The sequence below is a fragment of the Astyanax mexicanus genome, chromosome 20 (genome assembly GCF_023375975.1).
Source record: "Astyanax mexicanus isolate ESR-SI-001 chromosome 20, AstMex3_surface, whole genome shotgun sequence".
In the NCBI taxonomy this organism is placed as follows: Eukaryota; Metazoa; Chordata; class Actinopteri; order Characiformes; family Acestrorhamphidae; genus Astyanax; species Astyanax mexicanus.
Window position 1 is genome coordinate 15,792,734 of NC_064427.1, and position 20,298 is coordinate 15,813,031.

General features: G+C 34.5%; 1 protein-coding gene across 2 annotated transcripts in view; it reads right to left on the reverse strand.

Annotated features, from left to right (window-relative positions):
- sh2d3ca (SH2 domain containing 3Ca) overlaps positions 1–14,711 on the reverse strand; it is a 98,920-nt gene extending 84,209 nt beyond the window's left edge. For both annotated transcript variants that reach the window (XM_022680944.2, XM_022680943.2), the window contains exons 1-3: positions 14,524–14,711; positions 8,434–9,244; positions 676–715 (exon numbers count right to left, since the gene is read on the reverse strand). In XM_022680944.2, the coding sequence (XP_022536665.2) occupies positions 676–715; positions 8,434–9,244; positions 14,524–14,542 (870 nt within the window). In that variant the 5' untranslated portion in view covers positions 14,543–14,711. The remainder of the gene's footprint in view (positions 1–675; positions 716–8,433; positions 9,245–14,523) is intronic.
- Positions 14,712–20,298: the final 5,587 nt, after the last annotated feature.

Below are 20,298 nucleotides of genomic sequence, written 5' to 3' on the forward strand. Positions count from 1 at the left end.
CTGTGGGGAAATGCACTGACACCAACAAAGAGCAGAGGAGATATAGTGATACACAGAGTCCTGTATCCTGTACTGATGAAGGACGAGAGGATGATGAAGACTGTAAACTGTGCAGCAACATATCTGATGGTTTAATCCAATTAGCAAAATGCAAAAATATATATATATATATAAAAATAAAGAAAATATATATATTTTCCCCTAAAATTCGTGAGATTGTAAGAGGCAAAGATAAAAAAAAAAAAAAAAATTGCAAAAAAGGATGAAAAACGTATTTCTTGTACACTGCATTACATAAAAAAATGAAATAATCAGTTTTTAAAATCAAATATTCTACTTTTGCATTTAGAAAATTTAATTATTAAACATTACACCGATCCACCACCCAAACAATAATAATAATAATAATAATAATAATAATAATAATAATAATAATAATAATAATAATAATATTTAATAATTGCAGCTGCTCTGGTTTTCTATTCTGAGTGTTGAAGAATAGGGTAAAAAGTAGGAGAATAAAGTGATAAACAAATACAGAACTAGAGGGGACAATGGGAAAATGTAGCTGGGATACAGAGAAAAAGAAAGAAAGAAAGAGAGAGAGAGAGAGAGAAAGAGGGAGATACAGACACACACAGAGACACAATGGCAATATATATATAGATATCTTACCTCCACATATTCTCCTCGGTTGTCTGTGGTGTCCATTAGACTGTGGGGAGGGAAAAAAACCTATATATTTATATTTACAGACTATACAATGCTTGTATAGAATAAATATCTAACAATATCTGCAACAGTGTGTACTTCTCCAGTAGTTACACTGTTTATATAAATTATTAATGTATAACTACACAGTTTTGAGAAACTATAACAATAGAACACGAACAGAAGCAACTTAACACCAAAGCTGCCCTTGATTGTGGACACATCCCTGGTAAAATGAACAGCAAAACACAGCTACTTCCTGTTTGGTGCTAAAAAGAGCTCATTGATTGGTTATGCACAATTTCAATGTATCAGTTTTCAAGACTAAAAACTTATGATGATGAAAACAAGGATTCAAAGTCATCCTAGGTGGTAGATTTTCTTCCCAATTTACAAGTCCAATTATTGATCCCTCTCACAAGGACTCCCCCTATCACTAGTGATGCTCCAACACCAGGAGGATCAAGAAGACTAGCACACGCCTCCTCTGACACATGTGTAGTCAGACTCCGCCTCTTTTTGAGCTGCTGCTGATGCAGCATTACCGAGTAGCATTACGGCGCTAACGCTCGGAGGAAAACGCAGCGACTCGGTTCTGATACATCAGCTCACAGACGCAGCCTTGTGCTGATCCACATCACCCTAGGAGTGATGAGGGGAAAGAGAGAGTGCCATCTACTGTACACACCCAGAGAGAGCAAAGACACCTGTGCTCTCTCAGGGCTCCAACAGCTGATGGCAGGCTGCATGTGTCTTCTTTCCCCACATGCTACCCTGCACGCGGCCCAATCTGTTCCTTCCGTGTTTATTTGTAACTCCGTCCTCTCATTACCTGTCCCTAGGTGGTTCCTGTCTGCTTCCATATATATGTAGCCCCTTTGTTTCCTTCCTTCTGTGTTCCCGTGTTGGTTTTTGTATGTCTTTACATCTGTTAGGTGGTTTTTAGTCTTTGTTTCCTGTCTCATTGTACTACTTGTCCTTATGTTGTTTTGGTTTATTTCAGTTTATTTCTAGTTTATTGATTGTTTTCTGTTTATTGTTATGAAATACTTGATTTAAATACTAGATTTGGGAATGTTACTTTTAATTTTTCCATAATTTTAGCATTCATCTTGCTGGAAACATTATTTGAGAAACGTTCTAATGACAATGTGATGCAAACTATTATTATGTTACACATTTGTAGAATTTGTAGAATGTTCCTGAAACATTTCTCTAAAGTTACAAGGTAAATTTCCTTAAACCTTCCTTAAAATTTTGCTATACATTTTTGTTATGTTCTCTGTTAGCTTGGGAGAATGAGCCTTTATAGGACAGCCCTAATTTTTTTTAATGTAGCTGATATTAAACATAGCAAATTTACTGTATCTGAACTGCAAAACAACAAAACAAACCTAAAAACAGACACTTAATGAGCTAAAAAGATAAGAAGAGTGCGATGCAGCTCTAGTAAAACTGGTTTGGTGTAACTGTTTTTTTTTCCTTTCCTCATGTTTGTTTATTTACCTTCCCCTGCACATGCCCTGTATGTCTTTCCATGTCTCCGCCCATGTCTTCTGTGCTCACCTGTTTATTTGTACCTCTACCTCATTGTTACTTGCATGTGTATATATAGTCCCCTTTGTTTTAGTGACCCTTGTCGGTGGTTGTACGTCCTGTTGTCAGTCAGGTTTCATTGTCTCTTGATTTGGCAGGCTCTATGTTCACCGTATTTCTTTATTAATTCAGTTTTTGGTCCTCTGTTTCTTTATTTTGTGTAGTTTCAACAAATACTCGCAATAAATACTCTCCACCTCTCCTCATGACAATCCCTGCAGCGGCTGTTAAATTCATTATAAAAACAGAGTGGTCTAGAAGGTTTGCTGGGTATAGTTGTTCCATCTTTTTTATTTTGTTTTCAGGTGTTTCATGAGTTCTTCTGTTTTTGATAGATGCTGAAATTATTTCTCTTTCTATATGTTCTATGAGCAAGTTTAATAATTGTTTGCTCTTAACAGTATTACATGAATTAATACAATGAAGTAAAAAATATAGAATTTTACACAGCAGTACACATTCTCAACGTAGAGGTCTCCAAATCCCTCAAATCCTTAAAACTTACAGATTGTTGCTTTAAGATTATTAAAAGGTAAAGTCTCTTAAAAAGTAACTAAACCTTCTGATTTAAGCTGACTACACCCTCAGCACGAATTTGAAAAAGGTTAAAAAAAATGGGAGGGGTAGGTTGAGAGGACCACTGGGTGATGTATGGGTTTAGGGGCGGGGCAGGAGGGAGAGCTGATTGGCTGAGCTGCAGCAGCAGCAGTGTTCCTCTAATAGCGGTTAGATGCAGATGGTTGGACGTCAGCAGGGGGGGGGGGGGGGGGGGGTTATTAATTATCTGATTTGCAAATTGTGATGCAACTGTGAGGCACAGTTGAAACTGAAGAGGGTGCTGCAGAGGCATAAATTACCATAGTTTTTAAAAGTTTAGGAAATGTGTTTTTTTAAAAGAAGGACTGGTATGTTTCACATTTTAGTTATTAATAAAAATATGGTTTAAGGTTTAATGGCTCTTTTTAATTCTTTTGACTTTTCAGCATATTTATGAATATTTAACGTTTAGAATTAGGATTTATATTTATGACTTCAGACTAGGTTACTTCTTAAAGGAGCAGGGCTATCCACAGATGAAAGGATGGACAGGCAATTCTTGAACACTTTATTAATATTTTTTAATACAAATACTGTAAATTAAAAATTGAAATGTCTAATCCTTATTTATTTAAAAAATATTCAAAACATGACTTAATTTCAATATAGTTTATGTATTATTTAACCAATTAATAAGCAGGGCTGAGGACAAGGAAACTGCATAAATTGTACAAAAAAGTTCTTTAAATTAAGTTTTAACATTTCCCTGTGTGTCATGTTCTCATGTTTCTCTATGTTTCTTCTATGTTTCTCTGGTCCATCTCTGTGTTTTTCCTGCCCTCATTTTATTGTTTATTTACCTTTCTTCCTCCCATGTCTTAGACCCGTATTCAGTGCTCTCACCTGTGTTCATTTGTAGCTCCGCCCCTTGTTACCACCCCAGGTGTTTCCTGTTTCCTGTTACTACTGTGTGTATATGTAGTCCCTTTGTTTTCAGTGTCTCTTGTCGGCTTTTGTACGTCTTATCGTCAGTCAGGTTACGTGTTTCTGTGTTTTTTCTGTCTTTATGTACTCTGTGACTCTTTGCCGTTTTTAGTACTTTGTTTGTGTTCCTTACCTGACACTGTGTGTAATAATGTGTTTATTCAGAATAAATCCTATATTCATGTAAAACTGTACTGTTTACACAGTAAATGTATGAAATTCAAGCAACTATGCTGCGACACAAGTAACACATTATATTGGATTGATTTTGTCCAATTTCTACAGCAAAATATCCAATTACCCATCAATGAACTATTAGATCAGTTAAACGTAAATAATCCCTATTCAAAATATTCCAGAGTCAAAATAAACCAATCAGATGTAATCTTGGTGAATAATATGCTGATTGGTTTAGAGAAGAGAGCTAATAGCAGTGTTATGAGCTCAGGTATTAACAGCAGTGTCGTTCACTGATTGAGGAACAGGGATTTAATGGCCCTCGAGATGATGAGCTCTCAAACAACAAAACGCTGCACAGAGTTATACAAACACAACAGCCTGACTTTACTCCTTTATTCTGCAGCTCTGGAGTGTTTTACTGAGTAATCAGTGTTAAATTACAGCTTTTAGACCTTCTGCACACACGCACACACACACACACACTGCTGTTTACGTGTTTGGGATATTGTTAACAAAAATATGGAATAATAGATTAACATTAAAATTAATATTTATGCCGTCAAAAGTTTTTAAAACCAAAAGAATAATCCATTACTAAGAAATTTAAATTAGAAAACAAGAGGAATATTATTGATATCAATAATTAAAAAATCATGAATAAACAGAATATTTAAAATTGAATGGAGAATTTAATATTTAATGTTTGTGCTTTCAGTATTTTTTTGCTCAATTGCGTAAAACACAAAATGGAATATTAAACTCTCCATTCAGTATTAAATATTCTGTTTACAAACATAATTTTACAATTCTTGATATCAACAATAGAACTCTCATTTTCAAATTTAAATTTCATGGTTATGGATTACACTTTTGATTTTCAAAACTTTTGACCCTATTTTGACGCCATAAATATTTGTGGTATTTTAATAATATATTTAAAAATATATTGTCTCTAGAAGTATTGCACTGCTTCATTACCTGCATTAACAACAAGATACAGAATTAAAAATAAACATGTATAAGTAACAGCTTACAAAACAGCAGCAAAATATATTAGTTATCTTTCTTTTAAACACTCAATAATGTTAATCTATCTATCTATCTATCTATCTATCTATCTATCTATCTATCTATCTATCTATCTATCTATCTATCTATCTATCTATCTATCTATCTATCTATCTGTTTGTAAATTTATATATCTAGCTATTAAACTGGTAAAGTAATGGGTTTTATAATGGGATTAAAACGTCTGACTCTTTAAAGTTTATTTTGAGGTTTATGGGAAGTGTTTATATTTAGAGTTTGGTTTACAGTCAGTACTCTGGTGGGTTTTACAGGGTGAATGAGGGAACTGAATCTGTTCATGCTTTAAATAATTAATTCCTCCCCATCAACAGATCAATAAAGTAGATAATTATATCTAAATATAAATTACCTCATACATGGGATTCACTGTAACTGCTTAATTAACTACAATATCACAACATCTCCATCTCCAACTCTTTTTTTCTTTTTTATGTTTGATCCATTTTACAGTTTTTCTCAGTTGATTTGGTTAATTTCTCACATCATGATTTACATTGGCATCACAATAAGTGCGTTTCTCAAAACAGTTAGTGCAAACAGCAAAACTCAATGAAATACATGCAAAAGCTTGTAACTCCCTCAGAATTCTTAGTTTCAATCAACTGGCCTGTGCCATCAGAATGTCTAGTCTGTGTCATTGCCTATGAACAAGGCAGTCAAAATACTTAGTCATGTTGTCAACAGTGTACAGTGTGAGTATATTCTGATAGAAACAAACTTTTCATTTGAATCAAATAAATTAAAACTGTACGTGTTACACACAAAATATAAACTGACACAAAACATAGTTAATCGTGACTGTATGTGGAAGACTGACAGCAAGAAATTAGACTGTAATGAAACATTTGAGTAATATTCTTTTACTGTATTGTTTGCAGTGCATTTTGTTGACAATGTTGTTAAGGAATAGTTCTTTCCTTTTTATGCATTCTGGCCACGTTTTCATTCACGTTACACTGAATATCCTCCCTTGCAATGCTTTTGAACGATCGAAGACACAGTTGTTTTTTCAATATTTGCCTGCACCCGGCGACCAGCTTCAGCCATTGTAAGACCAGGATTTGACCAACTTCACCAACAAAGTTTGATAGAAATGTATCATTTATGCCTGAGAGATTATGACATCCTGTTCAGTACTTTTGCATGTAATGACAGTGTTCTCAAGTCTCACGCTTTGAGCGTGTGACACACGCACCTCTGCTAGTTCACACGCTCACATGGTATTTCTCACGCTTGCCAATCCATTGGCTGTATATTATAATGTACTCTTGTTGAGCCAATCAGAATAAAGATCTCTCTGTTGTTAGGCAGACCTAGTGAAAGAGGGTGGAGTTTCAGCCAGAGTGTCAGGCACGAAGAACTGTCCGATTCGAAAGTTCTGAAACACACGTCGGTGAACAACTAAAGACAAACTGTGGCAACAGCGCGCATCCTTGAGACTTGAGAGCCCGATGTAACGGCCTAAGCAGTGACCTAAAGCCTAAATGATTTGGAGGGTAAGACAGATGCATAGATATTCAGTACAACACATTATGATGAGCATGACATTACCAATGGATAATGCAAAAAACAACTGAAAATTGTACATGTCTATTTGCATAAATGACAAACGCATTTGCAATATGAGAAACACAATGAGAAATCTAATTATGATGTGCACAAGTGATACGGAGATGTGGAGATTGAATAAACTATTTTGAGAATTTCATGTACAAAATCGACTGAGAAAAACTGTAAAAGGGAATAAATGCATGATATAAGAAAGACAATCAAATGGTTCATTAAAAATGTTCATTAAACCATGATAAGTATACACTTCTTACTTAGTTAGTTTTGTGTTAATCAATTATAGTTTGCCAATTAAAGGCTCATGAGATGCACCTCTGACTTGTGACCATTGGTTGATCTAAACCTTCATATCCGTCTTAATTGAAAACCAAGATTCACCTGAGTTCAATTTTATCAATTTAGGATAAGTTACAAAAATGTACCAAAAATGTTTTATAGAAATATATAAATTATGCCTGAGAGATTAGGACATGTTCAGCACTTTTGCATGTGATGACCTAGGCAATGACCTAAAGCCTAATTGTTTTGGAGGGTAAAACAATTCAACAGATAATCAGTATGATACCTTATGATGAGCATGACATAAACAATTGATAATGCAAAAAACAGCTGAAAATTTTACCCGGCCATTTGCATCAACAAATGCAAACGCATTTGCAAAATGTGAAACACAATGAGAAATGCAATGGTGATGTGCACAAGTGACAAAGAGATGTGGAGATTGAATGAACAGTTTTGAGAATTTCAATTCTGATCTCAAAAATGTACAAAATCGACTGAGAAAAACTGTAAAAGGGAATAAATGCATGATATAAGGAAGACAACCAAATGGTTCTTTGAAAATGTTCATTGAAACCATGATAAGTAAACATTTCTTACTTTAGACCAGTCGAAACCAACTTCTGTGGCATTTGCTTTCATACACTAATTTAAGTTAATTAAGTTAAGTTAATTTTTGTTACTGGTTCAGTATAGACCGTAAACAGCCTATGGTCATGAGCTTAAGGCGCAATTAAAACACATCTTGTTAGTTTATTAGCTTTTGGTCATAAATTACACTATAGTACACTATGAAAAGTGTGTAATTTGGTTTTAAGCCCTACAGAGCTGGCATGCTCCTAAAAGCTTTTTCATCTCTGTACATATAAATAAAAAAAAAATACGTTTGGACACAGCTTTAACCATAGCCTGTTACAGAAACAGTGTAATTGTAATTTCTTGCTCCTGAGCATCATTGTAAAAAGGATTAATTCACCACTATAAGAGTCACCACTCTAAAGAACACACTTTTCTGGACAAGCTGAGGGATTCGGAACAATCATTTAAAGTGAAGGAAGCATGTGGACTGAGGTGGTAAAGTGCCTGCTTCTACGGTTGCAACTTTTCAGAAATGAAAATAAAATAAATAATTAAAATTATATGTATATATACATATATAAAGTATACATATATGGACATTTAGGGAAATAAAGAACAGATCGCTTTGCATATTGGTTCAATATGGCACGCAACATTAAAATATAGCCAATTAAAGGATGTTCTGTATTTAATAGGATGGATGGCAACCTGCTTCATCAAAGTTGTATAGTAGAATAGCAAAGACAGCAGTGCAGTGGAGCGTTATTCCAGCCTGAAGCTGCTATTTTAAGGTAAAACTGCATTACAGTGTTGTTTTAATTTGAATTATTTAATGAGACACACCCCAAATATCAAAATGTGAAAATGTCAAAGTGAGAATAAAGAAACAGAAGCAGAAGTGATCCTTACCTTTCAATTTGGTTCACTTCTTCAAAGCCCACACCCATTTTCTCCTCCTTTTCATCCATCTTCTCAGGCAAGGTTGTGAGATTGCTGACCTTCTGGGTCATCAGCTCTACAGAGGCCTTTTTAGAAACGCGCTTTGTTGGTAACATTGGTTTATCTTCAGATTGCATGCTCTGAGGAACATCCTGTGGAATATCATGATCTCTTGAAGGCTTTGGACCTTCAGTTGATGGAGCTATACGACACTGGTCAGTGGTCTCAGCTTGATATTGTGGTTTTTGGGCTTCAGAGGGTTGGGAATGTTTTTGGATGGGTTGGACTTTGGCCACTGGTAGGCTGGGAACTGTTATGTCAACTGTTGAACCAGGGACATCTTTGGTTTTATCTTCTTCAGTGTTGGTTGGCGTGGGCTCGGGGTCTCCAGGACTTCTTTCCAGGGTTGAGAAACCCTTTCCAGAGAGTGCAGTCATCAGAGGAGATTCACACACATAGTCCATTGAGGGTTTCATGCTTTGGCTCCGGCTCAGTTGACCGGTTTTGGTCTTGGATTTAGTTTTAGCGCTTTTCTGCTCTTGGTTTTTACCTTTGATGCTCTTCTCTTTCTGTTTCTGATGGCGAGGCATGGTGCTGATATGGGTGTACATGTCGCTTGAGCGGACGTAGCTAGGGCAGCGAGGACGAGCGTCCAGGTCGTCGATGGACGTCTCGCTGGCTGAAGGTTTGTCTGGAGGGTCATCTTTTTGTGCGTCATCCTTCGCCGCATCCGATTTGCGCCGAAAAGACAGGTTGGAAAGACTTCCAAACCATTTAAAACCTAGGTGAGGAAGAAAAAGACGTTTTTTAACCCTTTCAGACATTGTAACCATTACAAGGGGCATCATCAAATATCATTTGAAAAAAAATATTTTGTTGCGCATAACCAGACATATTTGAGACATAATTGAGACATATTGTTCATCTAAATAGACCAGTCAATGAAAAACAGCCAAAAAAAATGTATAAGTGTTAAAGAGTAGCTTAGCCCCGCCCACTGCACTGAAAAAAAAACATTATGACATTGCAGCATTAGATTCAACAAGGCATTTTTACAAATTTTATATGATTTAGAACACTTTTTATCGAAACCCTATTTAAAAAAATAAAGGTATAGTATATCAATGTCAAATATCAAATAAAATGTGTTAGCACAGGCCTCTAATGCAATGGACATTATTAAAAAAAGCAAATAAGCAGTTAGGTATTTGGTAATTGGGTTTAAAATTTACATACACTTTATATTACAATATTAGAGGCTTCTTTTGTGTTAATTAAAGGCAGAAAATAGTGTTCTTATATTTTTCCATTACTGGATCATAATTCAGGTCTTAAAGAGTTAATAAGAGAAATAATTTCTTAGTCCTGGGTTCCCCTTTTAGAGTCAAGAAGTGTAATTCAAGCTTTAAGCTACCTCTCTAAAGGACACGCTTTTCTGGACAAGCTGAGAGACCCAGATCCAGGCCCGTTGCAATAAGACAAGCAAACCAAGCAATTGCTTTGGGCCTCCAGACAATAATTGCTTCCTTTTTAAGGAAAGTGTATTAAGTAAGTTTTTAAAAGTATACGTAACATGGAAAAGTACATACTTTTTACAATACATACTAAATGTATGTATTTTATATTTTGAAACAGCTTATGGCAATTAAAGTTGTAATTAAACTATATTTAAACACAACATAAAAGTATTAAATTGTGCTTTTGTGTGCTTTTTTCATACAACTTCTGCAAACTTAAGTAGATCTAAGTATGTGTTTTTTAAACATAATTTTTAATACACTTGACGTATATTGTAAATGTACTACTGTGCATATTAAGGCACAGGAAAAAAAGCCCACTAAATTGCAGTTTAAGCAGTATGTAAAGCCACTATATATTTTTTTTCTAGCAACACAGCATATAATTTAAAGCATGGCTTAAAAATACACTTTATAACTTTAATAATTTGTTTACATTTACATGTTCTTACTCATCTAAAATAAATCATGTGGACAGAGGTGGTAAAGTACAATTATGGGATTTTATACAAATAAATACCCATGTGTTTCTTTTTTCTCTGTTGTGATTTTTGTTTGACCCAGTCATGTTACCCTGCTCATATGTTAATTGCTGTTAGTTTGATCCTCAGTTTTGTCATGTTGATGTAAGTTTCTAGTTTGTTTGTTTCTTTATTTGTTTTGTTTTTGCTTGTTGGTTTCCTAGTCTTCTTGTTAGTCCTTTGTTTTATACTTTGTATTATTTATTTAGTGTTTAATGTTTAATGTTTGTTTCTGCTTCAGTTTCTGTTCTTTGTTTTTTTTTAATAGAGCATAAAATTGACATACATTTGCATCCTGCTTTTAACATGTTACATTATAAGACAAGAATAAGTCATTGTTGTACTACAAAGATTCCTATATGCTTAGCAGCTCTGACAAAGGGACAATAGGTTTAGAGACAAGGAGATGATCAAAGTGATAGTGAATTTACCCAAACATTAGTGGACACCCTTTGTAATATATACATTGAAATTATTGAAGTTTTTATGAAGTTACAACCATTACTATTATATATATATATATATATATATATATATATATATATATATATATATATATATATATATATATATATATATATATATATATATTTACAGATTTGGGGTTTAGGTGGGGAAAGCTGTTGATCTTCCAACATCCTGACCTTGCTACCTCTCTCAGCTCTTATAAATTAATGCAATCAAATCGTCATAGCAATGCTTTGCTCTAAAATCAAAGAGAAATACAGTCTTCTCTGGACAGTAGAGAAAGTTCCTTTAACGAAAGCAAGATAAACTCTTTTTAATCCTGTTAATTTAGAATGAAAAACAGAATATGCTTCATAGTGCAGAATTTGCAAGTTTGAATCATGCCATTATCATATGATAATATGGGAGGGAACTGAGTGAAATGGTGGTTGAGATGATGGGGTGGTGGTTGTGGGTTGCACAAACGTTCCTGTGAACAAACCATATCACTAAAATCACTCGACTCATTTCTGACTAAACACCACACACCAAGCCTGAATTACTTCTGCCCAGTTTTAGTTTTAATCTGGGCTCGATTCGGCCCAAATGCTCAAATCACACTTGGTCCAAGTGCTGCATGTGCCAATACCCCGGTTACTGAGTGTAATACAACAATCAGAAAAAATTACATGTGCCAGCACCCCTGCTACTGAGTGTAATACAACAATCAGAATGAGATGCATGTACCAGGACCCCAGTTACAAAGTGTTATATGACAATCAAAATGAGCTGCATGCGCCAACACCCCGGTTACTGAGTGAAATACAACAATCAGAATGAGTCATCCGCTTCAGCACCCCGGTTACTGAGTCTAATACAACAATCAGAATGAGCTGCATGTGCCAACACCCCGGTTACTGAGTCTAATACAACAATCAGAATGAGCTGCATGTGCCAACACCCCGGTTACTGAGTGTAATACAACAATCAGAATGAGTCGTACGCTTCAGCACCCCGGTTACTGAGTGTAATACAACAATCACAATAAGCTGCATGTACCAGGACCCCAGTTACCGAGTGTAATATGATAATCAGAACGAGCTGCATGTACCAGGACCCCAGTTACAGAGTGTTATATGACAATCGAAATGAGCTGCATGTGCCAACACCCCGGTTACTGAGTGTAATACAACAATCAGAATGAGTCGTACGCTTCAGCACCCCGGTTACAGAGTGTTATATGACAATCAAAATGAGCTGCATGTGCCAACACCCCGGTTACCAAGTGTAATACGATAATCAGAATATGCTGCATATGCTAGCACCCCGGTTACTGAGTGTAATACAACAATCAGAATGAGCCTCATGTTCTAGCATCCCAGTTCCTGAGTATTATATAGCAATAGAGCCAAGCCACATGTGCCAACACCCCGGTTGCTGAGTATAATACAGGAATTGGCCCAAGCTGCTTGTACCAACTGCTGATTGCTGCCATTTATCAGCTCAGGAGCTCAGGGCACTTTTTAATGCTATCTAAGAAGTTGTAAATTAAATTTTAAGAACTCCAGCTTGGGAAAAAAGGGAGAATCAGGAATTTTCCTTTTCCCAAAGTTTCATAATTCATATGTAATAAGTTATCTTCTCATATGAGTGGCGTAGTGAGGTCTGTTAATCAGTAGGTTTTGCAACCAGATAAAAAAAAACATCGCACCACTGCACCAAAGTTCGCTGTGGCTCCTGTGGTTGGTTTATATATACACTGAGGTCAAAGCATAGCATTTACCGGGTCATATGTGATCGTATAATCCTGTTTTTGGGTTCATCTGCCTGTTAGCATACCTTCAGCAGTAACTCAGCAGATATAAATATTTGCCTCTGTTTAACTCAATAACTCTGTTTCTCAAAAACCTCTAATTAAAGTGGGATTTTTATTATTCAATGCAAATGTTTATTCATGACAATCCAATTTATCCCTTTAGAAAAGGTTATGTTGAAGTAGAAGTGTAAGAAAATAAAGATTTATTCAAGGATCCCAACATTTTGTTTTGACAAATAAAGGTCACTGTCAGACAGAGACTTAAGACTCAACTCAAGACTAACATCCCATAGACTTGAGTTCAGACTAATATCCTGTAAACATAAGACTGTCTTCAGAATCAGTGTATACAAAGACTCACATACCAAAGACTCAAGACCAAGACTGACTCAGACTCAAATCCAAAACATTTAAGACTTAGATTTGAGACATGACTGATGCTCAACTTCCAGACAACTTTCAAGATCCATCCCTGATTTGTTTTCCAGTGAATCTAAGTTTAACTCTGCACATAATTTCTTAAAAGAGACCCAAGACTCATTAATGATATTTAAAAAAAAATGTTTAGACTCAAGATATGCCTCAGAAGATCAAAACTAAAGGTACTCAAAATCAAAAAGATTCAACACTTAACTCCCAAAAGACTTAAGATCAAACTCCAAGACCAAGACTTACATGCCAGAAGCTCAAGACTCACATAAAGACTTGCATCCCAAAGACTCAGAACTGATTCAATTACACCCTACAGATCCAGGCTGAACTTATACTCACATCCCAGAAACTCAAGACTGAACTAAACTTTCATTCCAGAGACCTGAGACTGAACGTAGACTCACATCCCAAAGATTCACAATCCCAAATTTACATTCCAGTGAACCAGTGTTAGATTAAATCTCAAAAATGTCAGTTTACCCATAAAATTTAACATCCTGAGAAACAGTGCTTTAAAATAAAGGTTTGTAAATAGTCTATAATGAAGTTTATTAATGGTTAATAATTCGACTTTTAATACTTTATGAACCATTAATAAGTAGTTACAACACATAACACATATCATATTTAGTTTTTTTCATCAGTTAGCATTTATATTTATCTGATAAAATAATATAGAAAGATTATTTAATGTTATTTAATGGTAATATACAGCACGTTATGATAAATATATTATTAATAAATAAATGATTGATCTTGGTAATTAAAGTAACAGATATGTTATTAACAGATATGTTAATGATGACTAATGGAACAGAAAAGTGTAATATGAATGTGAAATCTCTATTTGGCAAACAACAGGACACTGTTGTACTTTCTATGCATGAGTTGTAACTGATTATTAATGGTTTATAAAGTATTTACAACCAAATTAATAACATTAAAAAATTGCTTAAAAACTATTTATAAACACTTTATGAAGGTGATTCACTGACTTTAGAGCTTCTAAATTTAGAACCAAACTCATACATGTTAAACATGGTCACATTTAACTTCAAACTATGAACACAGACAGATTTGAAATAAACCCGTGTCTCTTTTCACATATAAATCAATTTATATCATTAGATTTTTTGGAATCGAGCACTTTACAAATCTTAAACTCTCGTTATTTCTTGTTTATCTGTCAGTAACATCTGCCCATACGAGAGCTCGAGGGGGCATATTCGTCTTCCTGTAAAAACCCACTTACACACACTCTAACACACACACACTCACACGAACAAACACACACAAAAATGACACCCACACTCTCAAATGTACTCACTTAGTTTGCGCTTAATCATGGTGCCCAGTTGTCACCAGCTGGATGTTTATGATTTTCCTGAAGTGCACTCAATAACCCTCGTGTCTCCGTATGTGAGTGTGTGTGAGTGGTGAATGTGTGTGTGTGTGTGTGTGTGTGTGTGTGTGTGTGTGTGTGTGTGTGTGTATGTGTGTGTGTGTGTGTGTGTGTGTGTGGACAGAAGTGCACTTCCGTTGCACTGGCTGAGCATCAGTGAAATGCTTCCTGTGTACAGCTGCACAGATGCATGCAGTGTGTTTTGTGGTTGAGTTGCGTGGCCTTTAAACACACATCGGACCGACAGAAGTGCAAGAGAACCACAGTGTGGAAAAAAAATACGTATTGAATTCATTTGATTGAACTGTGTACATCATTTCCACCCTAACCCTCACCTAACCCTAAAACTTACTTTAACAGAAGTAAGTCAACTTAAATAAATAATGATATTTGTTCAGTTTTATGATCTGTAGGTCAGCTGATTTCATGTAAGACCTGACTCGATGAACTTTTTAACACTTTTAACACAAGTATTTTTAAATTCTACTATATTTCCATATTATTTTATAATAATAAGTGGTGTTGTACAGTATATAAATTATACAGTATATGACCAGTGTTAATTTTGACAACAAATTTTGATTTAGTTTTAGTCATAGTCTTGTGACGAAAATAGCATTTAGTTTTAGTCACAATTTAGACATCTGAAATGTTTTTAGTTTTAGTCGACTTAATGTAAAGGGTGTAAATATAAATGCTTTTTCATCAGTTTCCTTGAATTATTAAATATACATTTATGAAAAATTCAACATTAATTAACCAATTATGTAATATTATTAATGTTTAAATATAAAATATATTTATATATGATTTAATGTAAATTATTATTGTAGGTATGTGACAATAAATATTTTGCATTTAAAATTTTGTTCTAGGAATCAGGTCATAAAACATTTGCAAAAATAGACGTAGACGTAAAAATACAGTTTTTAAAGGATCTAGTTTTACCTCCAGCACTAACCCAGAACACCTAATGTAGCTACATTCTGTAAATGAGACCAAACACACACACACACACACACACACACACACACACACACACACACACACCTGTAGAGATGCTCTCAGGATGTACTTAAAGACTTCATGAGTTAAAGTGAGAAACTGATGAGAAAGTGCTGTAAGGAACTACTTTACACAGACGTTTGGGTTCAGATATTTACTTATTTTATTGTTATATATTTTTTCTATTGAGTTTCTTTCTGACCTGTTCCTGCTGTCTGCACTAGCTCTATGGTTTCCACTGTGGGACTAAACAGATGATCTTATATTAATGAGTGAGTAAATGTGTATCAGAAACATTAACTTTAAAGAACAGCAGCGGTGTGTTTTAGGACATAGCCGAGTTAAACACACCATCAGCTCATGAAATATCATTATTATTAAAACGCGGATCTCTGCATGGAGATCTGTGTGACTCTGGTCTGCAGAAGCTGAAAGATTAGTGGTGTTTTTACAGGAGATGGAGTCGCTGCACACGGTTTACACGTTATCTTGTTTTTCAAAGGGGAATATTTTGCCACTCTTCTCTCTCCTTGCTGCTGACACTGCCCCGTAAGTAACGATAGATCACAGGCGACTCTGTCCTCCCGGGTTTGTATCTCAGCGCGGCTGCGCTGTTGCAGGAGAGACGGATACTGATTGGTTGACTACTTTGCTTGCCTCTCTACCTTCGCTAAAGTTGTAGTGATTGGATCTCTTCCTAAGTGGTCCCTACCTTGTACAAAATTAAATCAGTTCTGATTGGATTTTGTCCCTGCCAAAATTTTTTGTCTCGTTTTTAATCATTGACGAAAATGTCAGTTAATTTAGTCTCATTTTCGTCTTGAAAAAAAGCTTTGTTGACGAAAACTATGGCGAAAAGTTTTCGTCAACGAAATTAACACTGTATATGACAGCATGGCTACCAGCTAGCGTTGGCAGGTTGGGAGCAAAAAAGGGACGTGGAAAGCGGACGCAAGTATAGCCGAGACAACCGAGACAAAAGAAACATAAAAACATAAATAACACAGGACCTGACTGACGGTAGATGTACAAGACCCGACAAACTAACACTGAAATCACAGAGGCTTAAATACACATGGAGGGAACAGGAAACATGAAACATCTGGAGACAGTAACGATGAGGCGGGGCTACAAATGAACACTGGGGGAGCACTGAAGACATGGGTGGAGACGAATAGAGACACAGAACACAGAACTGTTGCTGGCCAATTAGCCGGACTTAGTTAGCTAAACCAAACCTAAAAAAGCTCTGGATCTGCTGTCTGTATAGCTGCTGCGTATTCTGTCATGGCAAGCAAATGCTCACTGGTGTAACCCAAGATATTGGTGAGTTATTACATCAACAGATTAGCTAACGCATTAGCCAACAGATTAGCCAGACAAGCTTAAACAAGTCCCAAAATCCAGTAACAACTCCAGCTATGCCCACGTCACCTACTACTACCTCTAATTTTCCTGTTTGCAAGCCAGAGTTTTATTGGCAAAGGTTTTATTGGCATTTTTAGGAAATGTAATGGCTTTTTCCTAAAGTCCTTAGTATATTTTAACAACTTGCATGTGTCTAAAACCCGTCTTGCCATGATAATATGGTAGTGAAACATTAATCTAACAATACTTTTTGTAGTAGTACAATAGTATAGTTTACTATTATCAATGCAGACATACATTACCAGTCACAAATATGGTCACAACTTCTCATTCAATGGTTTTCTTTATTTTTATATTTAACATATTTTCTACATATTTCTTATTAATTTTTTAACTATTTTTTATATTAGTTCCACCTTTTTTTTTTTTTACAATTGTGGTGTTATTGTTGTCCTTTATTTCTTTAATTGTGTTTATATTTTATTATTCTAATTATTATTTATCTCTTTTGTCTGTTTTATTGCTTTACATTTTAGCCTGTCTGCATATCCTTTAATTCTAAATTATTGTATTTCTTCATAATTAAATCATATATTGTTTGCTTGTTTTTTTAATGATGTAAACTTACTTTTCAGTCGCTTTATTTTTGTATATGCATTGAAAATAAGGGTTACCCTCAATGTATTACAGATTGGAAATAAAGGTGAATTGATTGATTGATTGATTGATTGATATAATTTAAGCAATGATTATATATACACACCCTATTAACTAGGATTAAAATATCACAGAATAAATTGTAGGGACTGCTGCTTTAAAATGTTAAAATATCACACAATAAGTATAGAAGACTGGTGTTAAAATGATCACTACAAATTATTAGTGGATGTCCACAGTCATCCGGATTTTTTGTCATACTTTATAAATGGTTAATAATTCAGGACAGTTTGGTCACATTGGTAAACCAATCCTTGGCCTCCTGGTTCACCACATCATGAGTTAATACTGCAGAGCTGCAGGTGTGATTATTACAGTGTGTTTCAGAGGGCAGGATGTTGTGTCAGTGATGAGCTGAAAGTGTGTTATGAAATGGTCAGTAGTGACACTGGGTCAGATGTGAAGTGCTGAACATCACTTCCCTCATCACTCAACTCTTAAAAATAAATGGTTGAAAAAAATTATTTATGCTTTTGTTTAATCAACTAAAAGTCAGAATATATACAAATATGGTTACTAGTTTATACAACTAAACTAAAGTCATCTAAACTATGAAAAAAACATATGGAATTATTTTTTTTAAATAATTGTGTTAAACAAACCAGAATATGATTTATATTTTAGATTCTGCAAAGTTGCACCTCTTACTTAGATGATCAGCTTTACACATCTCTGCATTTCCTCAGTCAGTTATAGATAGATAGATAGATAGATAGATAGATAGATAGATAGATAGATAGATAGATAGATAGATAGATAGACGGAAAGATTGGATTAGATATTATAATTGTGTAATTTCTATTGTGTTACAATGATTGATACAATTTTTAAATGCATTTGGTGAAATTGCATGATATTAATTTGGTGTAATTACTATGTTACTGCAATTTATTACAATTTAAGCACTGTGTTATTACTGTGTTGTAATGTTATGTTATAGATATTGTGTTATTACTACTATATAATAGGTGCTTTTCAAATGGTACAATTGTAAATTGTGTTGTTACAGTGTTATTCCTATTGTGTTGATATTGTGCTATTACATCGTCATTGACTATAATACACTGTATTATTATTGGAATGTTATACGTTTGCTATGTGTTACTACTATTAACTTTATTATTATTATTGAGTTACTACTATGTTAATACCATTGTGTTGTTGTAATGTTAATATTTTTGCATAGATACAATCATATTACCATAGATAGAATAAATGATTAGCTATAAAACAAAGTTTAAACAAGGTTTCTACATTAATCAGGACTAATAGTAATTAATTGATCCTGGAAAAATAGGAAGACAATATGGTGCTTTGTGAAAATGGTGAAAATCCCTTTAAAGAGTGCTGCTGCAGTTATTTCAGACAGATCTACATCATATCACATCTTTATATTTATACATCTATATACATGTATTATGGGCAAACGAATTGGAGACCTACATCATATCACATCTATATATATATATTTATACATCTGTATATATTTATTATGGGTGAAAGAACTGTAGACCTACATCATATCACATCTATATATATATATATATATATATATATATATATATATATATATATATATATATATATATGTTGTTATGAATAACAGCGTTCTCAGGAAGGGCTCTTGCTCAGTCTGCATGATGGAAAGTATGATATTATCTAAAATCAGCATTTTTATTTTCTGATCGGCAGATAAAAGCTTCAGCATCACAAAACAGGCGTGTTTCTCAGAATCGCACACTCAGACTCACACTGACAGCACGGCCTTCAACAGGAAGTTACACCCATCTCAGATCAGTAGAGGAAGAGGAAGTGAGATGACACTTTTACACCCCCTGCTTTTTTAGCACAACAACAGCGCTTACAAGATACAGTCAGTGAAGACAAGTGCAGAAAGGCATAGTTCACATGTCCATATTTCATAATACCTACTCATTATTGTTGTACAATAAAGGGACACTTGGTATTATCATATTTTATTTTATATACAATTTTTATTTATGTTTTTTGCATTGATATTTAGCTTCAAATTTCAGCTTAAATTTGTATGACCTACTGGATGAGTTGCCCATGACCTTTTAGAGTCATAAAGTAGGCCACTCCTGAAAAGGTTCACCACTGTTCCATATTTTCTCCATTTATTTTGTACCAAATATACCCTTCTAATCTATCTATCTATCTATCTATCTATCTATCTATCTATCTATCTATCTATCTATCTATCTATCTATCTATCTATCTATCTATCTATCTATCTATCTATCTATTCATTCATTCATCCATCCATCCATCCATCCATCCATCCATCCATCCATCCATCCATCCATATTGGTAATCTATGCAGTATTAACATTACAACAACACAATGGTATTAACATGGTAATAACACAATACTACTACTACTACTACTACTACTACTACTACATTACATTACATTTGGCAGACGCTTTTGTCCAAAGCGACTTACAATAGTCAAGTACAATGTAAAATAAGTTTAAAGGAAAAACATCTTTGGATAGGGATAAAAGGAGGACAAAGGGGAATAATAGGATAGAGGAGTGAAGGAGAGGAAGAAGGAAATGAGGTTAGAAGTAGTTAGTTTGTTAGAGG